The sequence below is a fragment of the Symphodus melops genome, assembly GCF_947650265.1.
Source record: "Symphodus melops genome assembly, chromosome: 15".
Lineage (NCBI taxonomy): Eukaryota > Metazoa > Chordata > Actinopteri > Labriformes > Labridae > Symphodus > Symphodus melops.
This window is the reverse complement of record NC_136705.1, coordinates 15,161,283-15,182,934: the sequence shown is the minus strand read 5'-3', so window position 1 is coordinate 15,182,934 and position 21,652 is coordinate 15,161,283. Positions and strand designations below refer to the sequence as shown.

The window sequence follows — 21,652 nt, the reverse complement described above, 5'->3', positions numbered from 1 at the left end:
GCAGATCAGATATAAAAGAAGCCTTTAAGCATCTTGTAGCTGAATGTCTGTTATTCTGTGTAATATGTTGGCTCATTTACTAAACTGACTCTTTTTTTATGATATGTCTATATTCTGTCTTTTTTTCCTGTATTTATGAATAGAACAGCCTGGGGTGGCGGCTGGCTGAATAGCTTAAATGATGTATTTTGCTGATTGTTATTCTGATCTGTACCTATGTCAGAGGAATTGAATTGTTCCCCATAACAGGATACTGCAGCAAACCACAAGCTGCACAGAAAACCATTGTGAGCTAAAGAGCAATAAAGTGTGCCATTGTTATCGAAGGAAACGGTTCTCTCTTTTTTTCCCCAAAGTGTGTATCTTAACTTTTCCTGGCTTGCAGCCAAGGTGAATTAAGTGCACTGTAATGTGTTTGTGTCTCACAGGCACAAATGAAAAATACTACGAGAGAAGTGTGGATATTATAGCAGCTTGAGGATTTTATAGCTTTAAACATAAATGACATTTAGCATTTATGTTTGGAAATGTTACACAGCTACATAGCTACACAATTTTAAAGTAATTAACTAGAGAAACCAGTGATCTTTATTACTGCTGTCCTGTAGCTTACACAGTTGTGACTCGATAACCTACAAAGCAGAGATCATTGGTGATCATAATTCAAATTCCAGTTTAAGCCAGCCTTTCAAAGGCAGTATTTCTTTTTTTAAAAAGCAGCTGAGCTAGCATGAAAGGGCCTTGAGAATGATGCAACTTTTTCATAGACCTCTGAAACTTAAAAGGAAACATGATTTAATTTATACAATTTGTTGAACAAGTGGCATCAGTCTGTTCTGTCCCTGAGCACGATGAGCCAATTCATACAACTTTCATGTCTTGCATGCTGAATGTGAGCCTGTGAACATGTTAGCCTAGCTAAGTATTAGTAGGACAGGAAACAGAGGTAAACAGCTGACATGGCTCTGTCAAAAGGTTACAAATTAACATGCCCCCTTTTTTAACCATTTAACAGAAAGTAAATGCAAAAATGACATGTTGAAGGGCAGAGTTTTTGACTTGGGTTTTTGACTGAAGAATTCCACACAGATCAATTACAACGATCTACTTGTGACCAAATTGTTTATACACTAAAGCAAACATTGTGCATCAACTATTGTATTTACTCACAATTTCCTATGTATATTGTATATCTTGAATTTCCCTCGGGATCAATAAAGTATCTATCTATCTATCTATCTATCTACAGAATTTATAGTCAAAGGATAGTCATAACACATTGACACATTTATTGTATTTTCTGTTTTCTTTAAACATATTTAGCCTGACAAAAATGAAGCATAAATATGTGTGTGTGTTAGTTTTTCCTACTATACCTGCTTTGGCATATTAAGTTAAGGTAGTGTAGCTACCCAACCAGAACAGCTGCAACCCATTGCTGGTGCTAGCTTCATAATTTTTATGAGCGGTATCAATTCTCTCATCAAGGATGCAAAATAGTTTATGTGGGCCCATTAAAAATAACAAAACAAAGGACCATAGTTAGATGAAAACATATTGTCCAAAATAAACTATTATTCTGAATCGCATTTCCCATGTACGGTTTTCCAAGCCAAGAGAGAAGTCACAACATATTTCTGTGAGTGCATAAATGTGTATGTATTGCATTGACAGATGTATTGCACTTTGTAGTCCTTACATAATCTGTAACGCAATTCACTTAATCAGGTAATGCCAACTGTGCACTCAGTTTATCTTGTATTAAAGTGAGCATTAGAGCTTCTTTTTACAGTTCAATCCACCGGGGATAGCTTGCCAGGGAAGTTTACATTCTGCACCTCTATCTCTCCCCAGAGAACTGGCCTGATTTTTTTTTTTTCATTGCTGCCTGCCGAAATTGGTTTCTGGTCGTATACTAGGAGGCTGAGAGTAGGAGAGCCGTGTCTGCTGATACAGGGTGTTGGCTTGTGCTCAGAGAAACATTGCCAATAATAAAGAACTGTTTTACAAACAACATAAAGAATGCTCACAAAATAGCTCAATAGATTTTTTTTTTCCTTTCTTGCCTCCTTTAATTGAAGCCTTCAGTTGAGAAGCAAGTGGGAAGATTCTGAGTTGAGATGTGGCAGAGTATTAAACAAGGTCAGAGCTCGTGACTCCTGCATCCAGAGAAAGATAGACGATTTTCCTGTCTCCTGCCCTCACCTATAGTTTCCTCTGTAGCCGCTTTATTGTCAGGGATTGAAGGATCAGGGTTCTTAGGAAAAAAACATCCAGACAGGATTGTGTTAGCACATTTGTGGAAAAAAGTGTATTTCAAAAGTAGTTGCACCTCAGTTTGACTTGAACCAATTTTTCATACTGCAGCACCTTTTGACACCTCCAGTAAATGGAAACCATTAAATTATAAAATGATACAATGAAGTTTCTCTCTGACATGTAGTGCTACATAATTGACCCAGAAAATGTATGATGTATATGAAATTTTAAATCCAAGACTGATTAGAAACCAGAAGAATTTTGTAAATGTATGTTATATTTAGTATTCAGTTTGATCTTGAAGGTCTTTGATAAGTGTACAAGGAAATAGCTTTTTTATTATGCATGTTTTTTGCTGTATGAAATGAAAAAAGACTTCAGATTTGACTTGAAAGTCATCTGCAGTGATTTGTAAGCTTAAAAAACATTCCAGCCCAATAATCTTTTTTGGCAAACTTCAATGACAAAAAATGCAAGGTTAAATAACATACATTTTTCAGTTGCAATTGGCCTGATTAATTTCCATACACATACTTCAGGCTTGGTTTTGGTTGAGGTGGTGGAGGGGCCATTGTGTTGCCCTTTAGGAAACTTAAGCATGTTGACAGTAAAAGATCTTACCACAAACCCTATAAATAGGCAACCTTTTTTAGTTTACCAACTGTGCAGCAATATAGCATCATAATGCACTGAGCAGCACCCCAGTTAAGCTAAAAGTTAAACTACAGGCTTTTCTTTGGAGTGTATTTGTCACGTATAACTTTGATAGATTAGAGTGCAGCCTGGATTTGGGATGCACTTAAACATCCCTCTATGTGATCAGAGCTAAATGAATGTTGATTGAGCTGAATGGTGCAGCAGGCCAGCGAGACACAGAGTAACATCACTGCTTTTTCAAATGTTTTACTTCCTCTTCTGCCCGGGGAGAGAACCACTGTGTATTTTTCCCTCTGATGCAACATCTGATCTGTATGCCAGGCTTGGCACATGTATCCAATGTTGATATCCCAACAATATTTCAGTCGGAACATTTCAATTTGATGTAGAGGGTAGATTCTGCCCCTTTTTTTCAGAGGCCGTTGTGAGCGTCACATAATGTTTATACGGGTAGGAGCCAGCGATAAGAAACAGACAGATGCTGTCTTCTCATGCTTGATTTGTCTTGGTGACAATACAGAACAATATTTGGGACTTGGACTTCGCTATCACACATAAAAATGTTTAATGTTTCGACTGCTACGTGGGAAGGGGTAAGCGGTTTCTTGGAAAAAGATAAAGAGAATGCACTGTGGTGTTACGAGCGAAATGGCATGTTGTGACTCTGACAGAAAAGGAATGCACATTCTCTGTTAAACACACCAACACTGTACTCCTCCATTCAGAATATGTGGCAGATTGTATGGTTTGCACTTGTTTGCTTTCCGCCCCTCAAACATATTTGCTTCCCCTTCTGCTTTTTTTGCGCAGAACTAATTCTACAAACTGTCGAAAAATCCCCTTTTGAAGTAATTTAATGGAGTGTTTGTATTGATTATGTGCCTCTCACAACCCCCCTTCGTTCTCTCGTTCTTGGGTGTGTTTTTTTTTTTTTTCTCCTCTTTGCTAGTTGAGGAGGGGGTGGCTTTATGGCAGTATCTTCTTCATTATGCTCAGACCTGTAGGAGAGAGAATCACAAGCTGTTTTTCCTCACTGATGTGCTCATATCATTAATTCACTTCTGACTGGCCGGAAGCCAAAGAATTCTAAATCTGTAAGCAGTAAATTGTGTGCCGGGGTGGAAAAATCTATTAGATGTTTGAGCATGCCTCGAATTTGAATGGGCAAAAAGAGACACCGTGAAAGAGAGAGACCACCCAATACCCGAGCCATATCCTGTTATGACTCCCACTGTAATCAAATTCAGCTTCCTTGGATGGCTATATTCATTAATAATTTGTGTTATTTTATTTCTGGAATGTCACATAATGTGTTTTCTGACTTGAGCGAGGGCTGCTTGATGGTTAAACAATGAGAGTGGTCTCGGAGGGCAATAAAGAGCTCCCTCTCTCCATTACAACAGTTGTGTCTCTCTTCTCTCCATTAGTCAGGTCTGGAACAACAGAGACACTATTGATGTGACCTCTGTTGGGCATTTTAAACAGGCAGAAAAAGGGAGTTAGTTCTTTTTTTGATACACCAGCTAATCTGCCTTGGAGACAAATTTACAGATTATTTCACATTGTATTTCTTGGTTATAGAAAGAACATGCACCAGGAGTTCATTTTATCTGAGTTTGTGCGTTGAATGAGGAGCATTTTGCTCTCTCTTAAACAAATTGCCTGCCAGTTCCAGTTACACTCTGACTCACACTTGTGTGTTACCCAACCAGCAGCCTTTCTGGACAGACTTCTATATCTCATGATGCTCATTTGAAGTATTACAGTAACATTGTTTTTTTGAGCAGAGGATTGTTTGTGCTACGTGTCTCCCTTGTATGTTATGTTTGCCTTTAGACTAAAAATGTTGGATAATTTATAGATATGGAGGATTCTGCGCTGCTCAGTCGGCATTCAGGAAAGACAGATTGCACAATAAATAACTCTGCATATTTCATGAGCATGTCAGTCCATCTGCTCTATGAATGCATGTAAGACTGTGTCTTACTGGATGGCCTGTTTTGTGTATCAAAAAGTCTTTAAATAAATAGTAAAACAATCTCACACGAGGCGATAACATTTTGGAAGGAAAAAGTTGGTATTCATTTTTTTTCCCCTTAAATATTTTACGCTGTGTGTCATATTTTTTTAATTATGATTTATCCCATCTTTACTTGATGGTTTTGTTATGCCATAGATAGAGATTTAGCACGGACATAATGATAAGTTAACCAAGTGTCATTAAACAGAAACTGTTGAAAATTAGCTCCACTTTCATCTCCTCATATTAGTACTTCTACATGAAGGCACCAGTGGAAACAGTAATGTAAGAGTATGCTTATAGGAGCCATTTTTCTGCATTATGAATACTGAGTGGGTGTATGAGTAGTTTTAATTGTGATACTTTAAGTACATTTTGGTAATGACACTTGCACACTTTGACTTAAATGACACTTGAATACAAGCAGCATGGACTTGAATGAAAGGAACATGAAAAAGGACAGGAACATGAGTCGGATTATAGCAATATCTTGGACAAGTGAGTCTAGATAATGGGGAAACATTTAATTTGATACTGACGTAAACGATGAACAAAGGATTTAATCACATTTTCTGTTATCACTCTGTACTTTTCTTGATGATAACCAAACCATAAAAAGGGGATGGGACAAATACTGATATGATAATATATTCTGGTCTATAGCACGTGTGTTACAAATATCAAATTGCTGGTTTATAAAGGGGATATTTTAGTAGAACAAATCAAATCAAATCAACAGAATTCCCTGCCGTGTGGCTCATGGCGTCAATCCTTCATGACTTTTTACAGCGGCACTTATGGCATAATTGAGGGTTATGTGATCACAAAATATTTGGCCAAATAAAAAGGTAGCAGCTTGATTAAAAAAAATAAGACAGAAGTGGGATGATGTTAAATAGAGATTTAAAGAAGTTAAGAGATAAAGCTTGATAAGAGGTGAAAAGGACACCAATTTGCAGTCAATAAAAAGAATAATCCTAAAAGCTGAAGCTACAGGCGAATCGTGTTGTTAGCTCACAGTAATTTTAAGTGTGCCACAGATTATTGATTTATTTTTTCATTTCATGTTCCTGCAGCTGACTGGCTTCAGAGAACATAGCTTGGTTGTGCACAGGATACGCTGTTGGTTATTTTACCTTATTTAAGGGAATTTTGTGTAGTAGTTTCGTATTGCTGCATTGGACTGTTTGGCTTTGTATCAGATGGTGTTGTACAATATTGTGAGTGAGTGACCCTGAGATTCCCAAGCCTAATAACACGCACCTCACTGCTTTATAGTGATTGTAAAAAGAAAATCCAGTCTTTTATAACTTAAATGATGGCTCGCTTTTCTCACTCTTCTTTTTTTTTTTACAAGATTTAATATGACTCACTGTGCACATTCGCAATAATAGCTTGTTTTCTACACTGTGTGAGCAAATGAATGCTCCCATTAAACACCCATTTTACTCAACCCTGAAAAATGGCAGTTTTGGAAAAACACATTTTCTTCCAGCCAGACCTATGCAGAGGTAAAAAAATAACTCTTGCTGCTGATTGCAGATCAGCTTTTTGACAACATCCACTTAGTATCTGCCATAATCTGTAAAGCAGAACTGATACATGAGGGTCCCAGAGCCTGGCTGCTGGAAATATATACTGTATAGGTCATAGTGTGGAAGATAGACTTCTAGCCTAGGAATAACATAGTGTTCATTTCACAGCACAGAGGTAATGCATTTTACCAGCATTGAAAGGTAATTGCAATGCAGGCTTTGATAGATTCCAGACCTTTGGTGGGAGGTGTGTGTGTGTGTGTGTGTGTGTGCGCTCACACATACTTGCTTGGATACATAACTGTTCTTAATGCTTTTATTAAGCCAAACAAAACACAAATGATGTAATTTGTATTTGCAAAACATCTCTGCACAGATGGTGTAATATATTTTGCTTTCTTTGATATATTGACTGCCAGGGGAGTTGGAAAGGAGCGCCTTGGCTGCAAACAATAGATCATTGATGCCTCTCTGTCCTCTTTCTCAACCTGTCAGTCCATTTCCTTGTTATGTACTGGCCTGAGGAGCACTTGGCAAAATGAGAGGCATTGAGCCAGTCTTGTTTTTCCCCCCCGATTTTCCCCTTCAGCCATTACTCTGAGAAAGCTGTTGTTATGTTTGACGTGCCAAAGGATAATATTAAAAGTTAAATAGTCACAGAATAAGTATTATCCAATGGAAGAAGATAACTGTAATTTATTCAATGTGACAAAGAACAGATAACAAGAATAAATCCGATCAGATATCTCTGTACTTGGTTTTCACAAGCAGCAGCTTTTTTTTTTTTGTCCATTTATAGCCTGTGACGCGCACACACACGCGCACACACACACACACACACACACACACACACACACACACACACACACACACACACACACTACCAGTCATCATCATGACTTTAAAGACAACAGAAGGCTTAGCCAAATGTTTCTATGATTCATAATGTTGTCATTTCATGTCTCTTCTTACTGTGTTATTATACTATGTACAAAATACAACCAGTCCGTCCTTGGGTTTCACAAAATTAACAAAAACATCTCCCTCCCTGTCATTTCAGGCTCATATTTTTGTAAGTGGTTGTAAAAAACATGGAGCAATATTACTGAGAAAATAAGAACTACATTGTTAGCTTGATTGAACGTTGCTATCGGGCCTTTTAGATATTTTCTCCACTGAAGTTCTTATCTTTCCTGTTCAATGTAAGACAAGCAGCTGCTAACACTGTACGTCTGTGCTGCATTTTGGTGATTACAGAGCTGTTGGTAAAGCGGACGTTTGCCACATCAGAGGTTTCGCTTTGTAAACAGGAGGTTTAAAGACAAGCTGGGAGCAGTTTATCAGAAATTACCTGCTTGTGTGTGTGTGTGTGTGTATGTGTGTCAAATGAATGAATAATGCGGCGGTCTTACAAAAACTGCACATCATTAGAGCTCGCAGAAAAGAAAACAATTGTTTTTGTTTTGTTTTCTCTTCTCTTCATTTTTCCAAAAATGTGTCATCACAGCTAATTGCGAATACCGAAATATGCAATCCGGTTTGCAATCCTGGGGTTTTCTTTTGTACATTCAATATGCTTGATTCCACAGACAGCACATAAACAAGAAATGTGAACAGATGGTGCTGGTTTTTAATGACATATTGCTATCTGTAAAGTCTCCCTCTAATCCACAGACTAAAACGTCTCCCCCTTGGGGAGCGCACCGCTCTAGTTGTTATCATCCGCTGCTAATGTCACTCTTTTCTTTGCCACATTGTCAGGTCCTCCAGCTAAATACATGCAATGTAAATGGAGTATTGTGCTGGATGTAATTATTGAAAAGGGTTCCAGTTGGCTTAGCTCAATGGGCTGTTTATTTAAAGCCTCCCTCCTCTGTTCAGATCTGATGATAGAAAGAGAGAGCTTCTTATATAATGACAGGAATTCACAATGGAGTCATGTTGAATGACAGCCCCCCCTCCCCCCACCCCCACCACCACTTAAATATCTCCAACAAACTAACCCCCTTTCACTTTCTCATTACAGATTTACTATTGGGAAAGTGTCCCAAATAGCCTCTAGTATTATTTTCCCCCTTCTTGCTTCAATCTTTTACTCAAACATATTAAATCATGTTTCCTTTTGCGCAGTGTACGCCCTGAGAAATACAGTAAGTCTGCTTTGATAATGAGGGGCTCCTTTGTTGAGGAAATACACACGGCAACTTTGATCTAGAATGGCATGTAATTCCTCTCCTGACCCAATTCCCAATCTCCTGATAAGATGTTTCTTCTTTCTTTCTCTCTCTCTCTCTCCTCCTCTCTTACTCTAACCTTCCTGCAGAACTCCTTTAAATGGGAACTTGCTGTCCCATTAAAGTTACATTTAAAGCCCCCAAACATGACATCCATTTCATTCTGCAGTAGAGGTTGGGAAATACTGTCTGCAAAGAAAACTCTCCATGTATCCCTCTTTCTGTGTATCGGTGACAACCTCTCGGAAATCTCCGATCGCAGCTGCTCGATTGAGTTTGTGTGGGGCAGAGCTGCGTGACAAATGAGAGAAGCCGTCATAGCAGATAGAGTATCATCACCTGGGTGTGAGAGCTTTCAGATTTGTTTGAGGAGAAGGAAAGAGATATGGAGACAAGTGTTTCTCTTGTTTGTGTCTACTCAAAAAAAGCAGTTGCTTTTCTGCTACCATCGTTGATTAAATTTGCTCCTTGTGGTATTTGCACATTCTAGTGTTCTTGCAGAGCAGCTTTTTTTTAACTCTGAGAATTGACTCTGCCATAAGTGGATTGACCCCCAAAAACCCAGCAGTAGTCTTTCATTAGTCAAGATGCGGCCGGGGACCAGACAGCGAACAGTGTTTAGGGCCGATCCATCATGACACAAAAGGGGATCAACAAGCTTGTCCTCCTCATCTGAAGCGACAACATGGCCTCTAACCTTGTAGCAATCACAGCTTCAACTTTTTTTTTTTTTCCCCTCTTCCCCATGACTCTGATGGGGCTAAAGCGTTGTGTAATTTCATCTCCGCTAACACAAAAGAAGGGGGGCCCTTTGGAGATTTTCTGATAGCTCATTTGTTACATGGCCCCTGTTGTTTTTTGATAGTCAAAAGAACCAATTTGGGTTTTTGACAAGGACGCTCCCTGAATAATTCCTTCATGTATTACAGGACCTATTAAAAGCAAACTTTTCAATCTGGCAATCAATAAGGCAGGCAGCTTTCCCTGGCTGTGTGCCAGACACATTAGGGCTGTGAGCGATGGTTGCTAGGGAGCCGAGCCTGCTCAGGGGAAAGAATGTTTAATGTAATAAAATCACATAAATCAAGCGCAGGAAAGTGCTTGTGTTGTTTCTTCTTCTCTTCTTCTTTTCTTCTCTGTTTAACTGAAAACATTTAATATGGGTGTGTTTCTTGAAAATGTGGTGCGGCCATTTTTTTCACCCCCCTCTTTTCTCTCTTTGTCAACCACAAGAACATCTGGGAAGGACTTAAGCTGAGGGAAGTTGAATTTTTCTCTTTATTTTTGAGTTTGTATTTGTGTGCAGACCTTTTATGAGTGAGCTTGTTTTTGTATGCCTAGCTGTTTGTCCTCAATCCTTGTGCACACTTGAATAAATTGAGGTGAAATTATATAAATGTTTCTGTTTTTTTCCCCCTTCTTTGTCACAGGCCAATGCCCCACCCAGCTGAAATGAATGAGAAACTTTAGTGCTTTACTATAATTAACAACAGGTGCCAGCATGCATAGAGGGCTCGCTCTCGCTCTCTCTCTCTCTCGCTCTCTCTCTCTCTCTCTCTCTCTTACTCTCACTCTCTCTCTCTCTCTCGCTCTCTCTCTCTCGCTCTCTCTCTCTCGCTCTCTCTCAGCCCTCTGTACAGTTTCAGCAGAACATTTCCTCTGGGTGTAAGTGGCCTTTTGTGGGAATATGATTATCCAAGAAAAATTAGCACACAGACATGGCCTCTGAATATAAAAGCCAGATATCTTTTAAGGTTACACTTCACCCTTTGTACATGATAACTGAAGCTTAAGACATTCAACCATTGTTTTTCAGTCCATCGGCTCAGATATGGGATCAGTTGTGATCAGCTTGAAATTTTGATTAAATTCAAACTTATCAAACCAGTTTTATTTTATTTTACCAAAACTTTGCTTATCACACTCCTCGTCACCTCCACCACGGAGAAACCTTTTTTGTTGGTTGTAAACTTGACTAGTTTATCGTTTGTGAGCTTGCCACTTAGATAGTAACTCTCTGGGAAAAACATAAAAAGCAATAGCTTAAGTCATGCAAACTAGCCTCATTAACTTTTAAAAGATGTATGAAAAGTTAAGTGTCTTTCATCGATGAGTTAATTATTGTTTATATTTGAGCGTGAGGGAAAGGTTTCAGTTCACATGATGAGCAGGGGAAAGGGGGAGGAGTCAGTGTCTTTGAGGGTTTAATATGTTACTCACAAGGCAACTGATTTGTTATTTGGAGTAGATCTCTTAAAACATGTGAAACATTATTCCAGTTGTAGACCTTTAAACAATGCAGTGGATGATCACTCTGCTTTATTTTACTTGGATACAGTGGTTGATTGATACTGCACCCTCTGCATAATTGATGTCATTTTGTTTACAGTACTGACTAGCTCGTAATTAGCGCAATGTTCTCGCACATTTTGTACAAACCTGATAGTAGTCATTCACAGATTGGTCGAGTGATGAATCATGCAAATGAATTTATTTCATTGTTTTATGTAATTCTCTTTATAGGAACATCGATGCTTGTGAAAATGTGCCGCCCACCTCCTCCCTTCATTTCACTTCATTTCCATTTGGTGTCATTGACAGATGCCGTTCCCTCTTTATTTGGTCGGGTTTCAATAACATGAAACCAATAGCCAGATCGGGCGCCTGCTGCTGCTTATGTGGCCCCCTCTCTGTGTCATGTCCCCTCATTGAGAAGTGAGAGAGAGAGAGAGAGACACACAGAGACAGACAGAGAGAGAGAGAGAGAGAGAGAGAGAGAGAGAAGGCAGATGAATCAGAGATGTGTTATATATTATGAGAAGAGGCTAAATGGAAACAGGGCAGCCTGGGAGATCAATACAAAGCACAGAGAGCAGATCCTTCAGGATGGATGAAAATACCATAAAGAACCCCTCTCTTTAATTTGTCCTCTCTTTCTTTTTTTTGCCAGTGTCATATTTTTTTGCCTGTTTTTAATGCTTAAGACTTGTTTTGGTGATTTTTAAAAAAGCAAACAAACACATAATATGAAAATGACAATACTAGCTCTGTGTTACAAGCCTTGCCATTTCTCACCATTCCCACAAAAGCAGCGGGGGACCCAGTAAATTCCTTGGCCCGGGCAGATAATGTAGAAATGTTGACAACAGCAAATTTGAGGCGAGTGAGTGATTTAAGGACTACAGCGGGTGACAGGGAGCTTGAGAGTAATGGTTTTCAGCTTTTTCCTGCTCCTATGTGACAGCAGAAATGAGCACACTTGCCCTGAAAGATCTTGTCAAAGCTTGTGGGCAGTTAGGGCATATTTTTAAGCTTGGTCAAGTTTAAAATGACACAACATACATGAGTCACATTTGGGTTTTAATTAGCCAGTGCAGACCCGCTTTTAACTGTCAGCAGCCCTCTTATTACAGCTAGTTTTATCCTCAACTTGAAAAAGCTGCTTTAGATATCCTCAAATAAAAGCAGCAGATTTGCAACATGCTGCGGTAGATGAGCCTTTCTGTTTTTTTCTGGTTGAAAATTCAATGTTATCAATGATATTTCATCAAACATTGCCTGGCTATTCATTCAGCGGAGCAGCTGCTTTAACCACAAGTAATGACTTTCATGTCATGTGCAGCATTTCTGAAATTTTGATTACGGCAAGTCATTTATCATGTTGGTTATGGAAGAGAAGCAGACATTTTTCTTTCAGTGCAATTACAGAAAGTATTCTTTAATTATTTCTGCTATAATGTAGTTTCAGAACATGTCCCTATAATATTGATTTCTCATAAAGGCTGTACTACAGTAACATCTCCTCTACTCTCTTTTTGTGTAGCATTTTTCCTATAAGAACGGCTGGCTCGCAAGTACAGTATATTTCCCCTGCCAGCCTGGGTTCTTGAGTATCATCCATGTATATTACAGCATACTGCTTTTCTATAGATTGAGATCTGTGATTCACAGTATATATATATTTAAGTGTTGAGATATTTTCCTAAACATGCCGCATAAAGCTGCTATTAGAGGAATCCTCTTCTATTCGTATGTTTTAAGGTTTCAAGGCAATCTCCTTGTTTTCTTTGACCAAAACAACAAAACTATTACACATTTTCAACAAAACATAAGAATTCCACCTCCGAAACACATCAGGAAATAGATATTTTTGGACTCAATAAATCCATTAAACTTGAAGAGAGACTTGAAATTTGATGTCGGTCCAGAAAAATAAAGAACTTACAAATACCCAAACTTGCTATGATTGATATACTGTATATAGTTAGATTTGAAATGCCATGATGTTTTCATGGGAAAGGCATTGTCCAAGATGTCCAATAAAAAGAAACTGTAAAAATGCTGCAAAAAGCACCTTTTTTATGAGTAATGTAAGAGGAATACAGACCGGAAGCAGATGTAGATGTTGCAATCAGGATAATATAAATTTCATCATGTTCTTGTGAAAAGTTTTTGGTGGACAGACAACACTATAATTTCCTTGCTTCCTTAAACCCAACATCAAAGAAGGAATTTCCCTTCATCTCTCTTAATGTGATAGATTACCAGATGAGTTATTCACGCATGGAAGTCTCTAAGAACAGATTTGTGTTTCTTTTATGAATAGAAGACAATGACTACCTGTAAGCCTTGCAACGTCTTCAATATCAATAATTGTAAAAAAAAAAAAAAAACATTATCTGTGCACTCTAACTTTTTAACCTTTTTATTTCCTCTTTGTTCTGGGTTTTTTTGTTCTCCATTTCTGCTGCTGGAGTTTGTATTAAAAGAGGTGCTGGAAGGATAATATTGCTGCACCTAAGTGACAGATGATGGTATGCTTTTGTCCTCAGAAAATTAAATAGATATACTGTAGCTTCCTTTGTGTTCAGCTGCCTTCCATTTATGTGGCATCTGTCTTGTCCCCTGGGTCATGATTCATAACAAAGCATAATCCTACAAAGCTAAAGCAGCAACAGACAATATTGATTGACTGAATAGTTTCTATAGTGTAAAGAAGAACTGAAACACTGTAGTACTTTTATATGTTTAATGAAAGACAGCGTTGTTGTGAAAGAACTGGGACTGAAGTCATTTGAAAGGTATTATAGTCTACAGATGACTAAAGCAGACCCTCCTGACATCAGGTGGTGGATAGCTCAAACTGTAAGATGAAGCATACATTTTAATCTTCATGTTGCAAAAGAAGTTCCGTAATTTCTGCACTTTTCTTGTAGTCATGAAAGGCCAGTGTCTGAAAATATAGAAATGTGATTCCCGATTGCATTTCAATTGCATATTACAAAACTGGTTCAGTCAACTGCTTCTTTAATCTCGAGAGTGTTTGAAAGATCAGGCCCGTCCTGTCATCTCAAGACAGCTAAACTCATCCATGCCTTTGTCAAAATCCTGGTTACATTATTGTAATGTACTCTATACTTGAGTTAGGCAGTCTGCCTTGAAGTATCTACAGCTTAAAAAAATTCTGCTGCCAGATTCCAAAATAAGACTACCGTAGATGTATGCTTATTCCAAACTCGCTTTCGCTTCTTTGAACAAGCTGTCAGTGAATTATTGAGTTGATGTTATAAAAGGAATTGTATTGTCTTTTAGGCTTTGCATGACAATATTTTATTGAAGGCTTCTTTAACTGGCTCATACTTCTAGTTTTACTACGAGGGATGGTTAAAGATGCTGTTTCTTTTTTCTCTTCTCAAAAGTCCTGCCTCCTGCACTGTGATTTGATAAGAAAGCCGATAGATAGATAGATAGATAGATAGATAGATAGATAGATAGATAGATACTTTATTGATCCCGAGGGAAATTCAAATAGCTCAAACAAAGGGCTTTAAGCAATGAGACGGGTGAAACAAATAACAACACTGACTTAAAATTGCGCATTTAGTCACAATTTCATCTGCGTTATTGCAACATGAGCAATAAACATTTCATGAGATAATTTCGTAATCAAGCAGTGCTTGCTCACTCAGCATGTGCACATTTAATGTGTTAGATGGGGGTCTGACTGTAACTGTCATGCTTTTACACCATTTTATGCAGTCAGATAAAGCTCCTGCTAACTATTTGCTCCCCTCAGGTAACAATTTAGTGTTGTAAATAATTGCTGTTAGGGTTTATCTTAAATTCTGCCTGTGATATTGTGAAAAACATGGAAAACAAACGATATGGCTGTTTTGAACAGTATAATGACACATCACATATATATTTATCATGCTACTTGAGCTAAAAACCAGGATGTTTCTCTAACACCAGCAAGGTAGTTTAAGTCTCTAAATCTACCCAAATCTGGGATAAATGTGGAAAAGCTTTTCAGTTAAAGTTCACACACTTCCTGGTAAGCCTAAAGACAAAGTCCCTCTCATATGTATTTATAAGGCAGATATGATGATATATATTGATATCAGATATTTAGCAAGTCATAAAAAACATGTGGCAATATTAGGCACAGTCATTAAATCTGTTCTTTATCAAGTGTTTACGGTGAAAGAGGAAGAGTACCACGCCTGTTTAAGAGACAGGAAGTGTATCCTATTTCATACCTTTGGAACAGCTTGTAATGTGTCATCTTTTGTTACAGGAAATCTATGCTCCTATAACAACAACTATAATAATAAAAGTTACGAGCAGAAGCAGTATAAAGAAACAACCAAGGTCTTCTCCCTCTTTCTAACTTTCAGTTCACACTGAGAATATCTTTTTATTGCTTCCAAACTTGCCACCGTGTATTACACAGCGAAAAGTCATGTAAATGTCAACGTTTTTTTAAAACCTCATTTTAAGAGGAACACATTGTTCAACCCTATTTTGTATTGTTATGCTCTTGTTACTTTATAGAACTACATCTATTAATGATTCCTCATTTTTCTGGATTCGTTTCAAACTTTATTGAACTAAAAAAGACAGAACAACAAACAACTGTGAAAAATATCTGAATTTTGGTCCCCTTTTTATTCTTACAATGAAACCTACAATTCCCATGATGCATCTCAATAGTTCATCATTCATCTTGACTCATAGATCCTCATGTCTTTTATACTCCAAAACCTCTAAATTTGTAACACATGTTTTCTGTTATAGGTTTGTTGTGTGCAACCCAACCCTAATGACATCATTATGACATCATCAGGGTTATTTTCAGACTTTGGAAAGCTACTTGTGAGCTGAGCTGAAGAAGCGATTTATACAACTTTTCACAGTTGAGTTGTACTCCAAAAATTAAGAAGTGGCCTTTAAAGTGCAACATTTCTATTACAGCCCTCAAGCGAGTACCTAACTAACTTCATCAGTTTGGTGTTTATTATATTGTGTTACCATTTATTGAGTTGTGCAATGACAGAGTGGTTGTAACGTCAGCTGTCCTGCAGAGCAGTTATGACCCTGACACTATTGTAGTTTATGAGGTCAGGAGCTTTACAGCATGTTCTGAAAATAATCTCCCACACCACAGCTGTTTGATCAACACACTATACTGCCACCCAGAGAAGACTGACAGACAGAAAGAGAGAAAATAGAAATAAAGACCCAAAGGAAAGAGAGAGAGAGACAAATTGCATAATGTTCTCACTCTGTCTTCTAGCCCTCCAGCCATGTAGCCACAGCCCACAGTCAATTAGAAAGCTTAGGCAAAGATAAAGTTGTCCATTATTTTGAAGGGTTCCCTATAAGAACAAAGGAATTTATTGTAAAGAATCCAAATGCTAAATGTACATTACATGCACCAGTGCACACACATCAACATGCATGCATTGCAACCACTTTGTACAGTTATTAATGCCCTGCGGCTCTCTCTCCAAATTGAATCTAATCAAGTGAAATGCTGTGAGGGTCCTCGGGAGAAAGAGCTGGCCTGACGGTGACCGCTCACAATAAAATCCTGACATTTGGAAACAAAGCCTGCTCTACCTCTGAGCTGTAATTGCATACGACAACTGCTGCAAGGTTTAATGAATGTGTGCGTCCGCAACATGGTATCTGTATGCATAGGAATATGTGTATGTGCGCTTGTACACTTGTAAGCTTTGTGGCGCCGTACTCCACATTGGCTGCCTGTGTGTGTAGGTTGAATGGTTTTAATATTTCCTTTTGAAGTGGTCGTCACACTGGGATACAGTGGAACTAATTATGCTGATTGTAAGGAATGCAGCTGCTGTAAATATGCTATGAATGGTGTCTTTTCCTGTTTCTGCAGCACATTTGAATGATGCTATCAGCCTCCAGCTTGATAAAACAACATGGGGGGGGGGCTGCATTTTTAAATAGGCCTCTTCAAATTGCCTGTTTGTCTTGAGGAAGCCAAGGTGAAAAGCTTGGCTAGTTAGTCATCCTTGAAATATTAACTCAGCAGCAGAAATTCCAATGAATGTCATGTCCGAGGGCTTTGTAAAAGCAGACAGCACGGTGAATAATTCATGTAAAAATCCTGTTTCAAACTGCCTGACTCTGCTTCATCAACTGTTGAACCGTGTAGTCGGCTTTGTAAGCTAGAAAAATATTAGCACTCCAGTTTTAAACAACATGCCACTGAGAGCAAGTGAGTCCACACAATGTGATGTGATTGCTGAAACGATAAGTTAATTAAATCAGTTAGTGATTCAGCCACTATTACTCTGAATAACCATGTGAGTCATATTAAGCAGAAATGAACAAATTCAGTCGTATTCTTTAGGATTTCTTCAACTTTTCTTTCTTTCTTTATTTTTTATTATATTATATCTATACTATCTATATTATATATTACTTTATTACATTATACTCCTATATTCTCATAACTATATATCTATACTCTTGTCAAACTGCACTATATATATTATACTTATAACTTATAACTGCAAATACTTAACCGTTTGATCACAAATGTCACTTTAAATTCTTCACTGGTCACTTTAACATGCTATTCACTGCACAGTATTATCCACCATAGTCCTCTGTATATCCCCCCCCCACTACCTGGAATTGTATTTATGTTTACGTTATTATTTTTATGTTTTACTTGGTTTTTTGACTTCTTGTTTTGATTCAGTACTACTGCTGCTGTAACGCCTGAATTTCCCCATTGGGGATCAATAAAATAATATCCTATCCTAAACTTCTCTGATATGAAACTGCATTCAAAGAAACAATGTATACTAAAGCTCTGAAAATTTGGCTTTATGGCACATTTTTTATGAATATTCAAATATATTTTATGGCCTTAACAATCAAGAACTATAAAAAAAAGTATAAGGTGGCTTGTTGGTATTATATTATTGTGTTGTACGTTTTGTCAGGGCAGCCTTATACTTTAAACAAAGATTTCCTTTCGATGTTTATTTTAGATGTTTATTTTTGGATCAATCTAAAAACATAGCTCGTTTTTTTTTTTTTAATAATTAAAGGTTGAACAGAACAATCTTTATAAACGATGACGTCTTTTCTTTACAGCTCATTCAAACATTCCCTTTCACAGTGTCTTATGTAAGTCGTTCCATCCTGTGCTGCATAGAAATGAATAACTAGGCATGTAATAAGTTGTAGATTATAATATTTGAGCAGTGTGGGTGGCAGGAGGTGTTGTGATATAATTAAGCAGGACTGTAGAAAAACTGTTATTTTAATCCCCTTCTACATCCTGTACACTTGACGGCTTACATTCTAGTATTTGCGCAGCATCAACATAGTTAAGATGACATATCATAAGAGAAGTTCCAAATGAATTGTATAAAACTCAGTCTGATACTTCAGCTGTTATTTTAGAGACATGTACCGTAAATTCCGTACTATTGAGCGCACCTGGATATAAGCCGCACCGGCTAAAAATAAGTAAATAAATGTATTTGTACATATATAAGCCGCACTTGATTATAAGCCGCAGGTGTCCACGCTATAACAAGAGCTATTTACACAGACGTAGGCTACCGGTAACATCCGCAAATACTGTAGCGTCCGTACGGACGTTAAAGGACGACGAGAGCGTTCAAATAATAACTTTTAATAACCCGATCACTGTCGGCCGTGACCACGCCGTTTACAGCAGAGAGCAAAACCATAACTTGCCGTAACAATCCAACTCTCTCCCCCAGCGTTCTCTCATACAGCCACTCAACACGTTCTCGCTGGTGCATTCACTGACTCTCCACATAATCGGAATTATGAACACATTATCAACTACTGACTTTACAACATGAACCGTTACAATACGAAGCCTAGCCGACGGTGTCTGTAACACGGCTGATGAAAAATGACGTAATATTTTTCACAAGAAAAAGTCCATCCATTCACTGCCTCAGAATGACTTCATTACTCACTTCCTCAGTCTCTGTTGTCGCTGTCAGTGTCATCTTAACGTGCAGCAGCTCTGTTAGCTTCTTTGACAGCCAGCTCGATCGCCTTTAACTTGAAAGCTACATCATATGTATTTCTCCGTGTGTTTTCCATCATGAGGGTGCGTGCATGAAGCGCAAAATGACTGATATTAAGATCCGACGTGACGAAGTCAAATGTTTTTGCGGCAGAAGCTCATTGTCCCCCATAAAAAATCCATGCATTAGCCGCACCGGAGTAGAAGCCGCAGTGCTCGAAGTGTGAGAAAAAAGTAGCGGCTTATAGTCCGGAATTTACGGTATTGTGCAGGAGAAAAATGGCATGAGCAAATGTTATTGTGCGAATTCTACCAAATGCCTTTGATTTTGACCAAATATCTGCAAAACTAATAACAAAACCAACAGCCTCAGATGTGCTTGTGGTTTATTGGCAAATGTTAGCATGCTGCTAACACAATTAACTGAATAAGCTGACATTGTTGTAGCTGAAGACTCTTCATCTTGTTCTTGAGTATACTATTAACAGCTGGATCAGCATATATACATATATATGTTATTGCAGTGTGTCAGGTTAGTCTCTACTTCCTGTCCAGGGTTTTTCTTCTTGTTCTGGTGGTTTTCAAAACAATGATTTGGTGCATTACCGCCACCAATTGGTATGAATTGTGGAATCTGTGCTTCTCGTGCAAAGGTTTTTTAAAACGACTGAAGAGATTTCTTTGACAGTTCTCTGTCACTGTTGATAATGCGTCTGTAAAACATAAACACTATCTGTGGCATTTTAATTACACACTAACATCAGAAAAACAAGACTGTCTGGCTCTCATGGTAGAAATCACTTTTTAATTATGAACTGAATTTCACTTCAGTCAAACTATGGACTGTGTATGGACTGTGTTGTTCACTTATTGCATTGAATAAGTTTTCTTTCTCATAATTTATTTTGTACTCCAAAGTACGTGTAAATAGATTCACACATTTAGGTTGTAGGGTGACAAGGTCAGCACTCACACACACATGCATGTACACGAGCACCCATTCTCCTCTGCCTTGTCTAAATTGCACCGAGGATTTTCTGATCTTGAACTTGCTTGTTAAAAAGACCTTGTCAGTCAAAGTTGCAAGCTTGTAGAGTTGTTGTTGACATTCCTCTTGTCACCCCAACAGCGATGCATGTCATGCATTTCAAACATGCAGTCAGACAACATAACGTGTTTGTACAGTGGAAATGAAATGGTGTTCTGACAGACAGGTGAAATTTATTATTAGGCTACAAAGCAATTTTATATGGTTTTAAAAACATTATAATTTTCTATTTTGATTGATTAAAAAAAAAAACGACATAACGTTTTTAGGCCTTATCATGTCCTCATTCAGATCAAAATAAACCTGAAGTCATGGGATGTGAAACTTAACAAAAGACTTTGTTCCAACTGCAAAGAGTAAATAGATTGATTACACTGGATTCAGATGTGTGACAATAATGTAGTAATCAAAGAATTATCGATGAAGATTGAAGATCCTGTGAAATTATTTGCCTTAATTCTCTGGAAATCTAAGGTCACTTGCTAAACAAAATGTTCTCCAAAAAAGTTTCCCCATTGAATTTCAAGTTTATCTATGTACAGTACACTCTGTGGACCTTCTAACTTGATGTCTTTATTTTCTGCGTTTTCCAGGCCAGGAGGAGGATGGGCAGAAGGTTTTGGTCCTCAGTTACCCCCAGTATTGCCGCTATCGCTCAGTGTTGGCGCGGCTCAGAGAGCAGCCGTCCTCCCTGCTCATCGACCACACAGTGCTGGCACTGGGCGGCATCGCTGCGTTGGGAGGAAGCACAAGGATCTTGTACTGCCGGGACACCTTCGAACATCCCGCCCTTCTGCAGAACGACAGCATCTGTGACGAGTTTGGTAAGTGAAGCGTTTGAGATTTTAATGAAGTTAAAGATCAGCTCATTTGAAAATCCAACAACCATTACAGTAACAGTTATTGGGCGGTTGGAGGGTTGCTTATCGTCCCATGAAACATCAAACTCCTCTAGTCCTGAACTCTGAATGTAAGCAGGCACTTAAAACTCATTCTCACAGTTTGGTTCATCTCAAACTTTCAATTATGTCATTATGGTTACCCAAACCATTTGTTCAAGTCTGCCTCTAGTGGAAAATGGACACTGTGTGCACTTTGTGGGCCAAGCTTTTTTTGATTCCAATGTGTGAAATCCCAGAAAAATGCACTTAAATTCATTCAAGATTTCATTTTGTTAAGTCTGACCATGAAACTGAAAAGCACTGAGGGCCAAATAAGATGTAGCTTCTGAAACATTTTGTTCCAAAGTCAAGTGGAATTGTTAAACTGTGAAAAACACTATATTATTCAGAACAGCAGCATTTAATTAGCGGAGAAAAACTGCCTGGTTTCACCTGTTTGTAATCAAAAACCTGTGGGAAACCCTGTATGCAGGGTTCGACAATGTAGAGGATTGTGTTTTAAAGACGATGATATTGTGGTGCGAAAAATCAAAAACATTTCCTTTAGCTGCTCCTGGCTGAAAAATGTTTGATGTAAGAGTTCAGATGTGAGAAAACATTTTTCTTAAAACCGTATTTGTTGTTTTCCTATTGGTTGCTGTTATTCTTAATCAGTTTTATA

The 21,652-nt window shown here is 38.1% G+C and overlaps 1 protein-coding gene across 1 annotated transcript in view; it reads left to right on the top strand.

Annotated features, from left to right (window-relative positions):
* Window positions 1-21,652, top strand: part of arid5b (AT-rich interaction domain 5B) — a 74,904-nt gene that overhangs the window by 12,444 nt on the left and 40,808 nt on the right. The window contains exon 4 of the mRNA XM_079362505.1: window positions 20,683-20,913. Coding sequence (XP_079218631.1) covers window positions 20,683-20,913 — 231 coding nt within the window. The remainder of the gene's footprint in view (window positions 1-20,682; window positions 20,914-21,652) is intronic.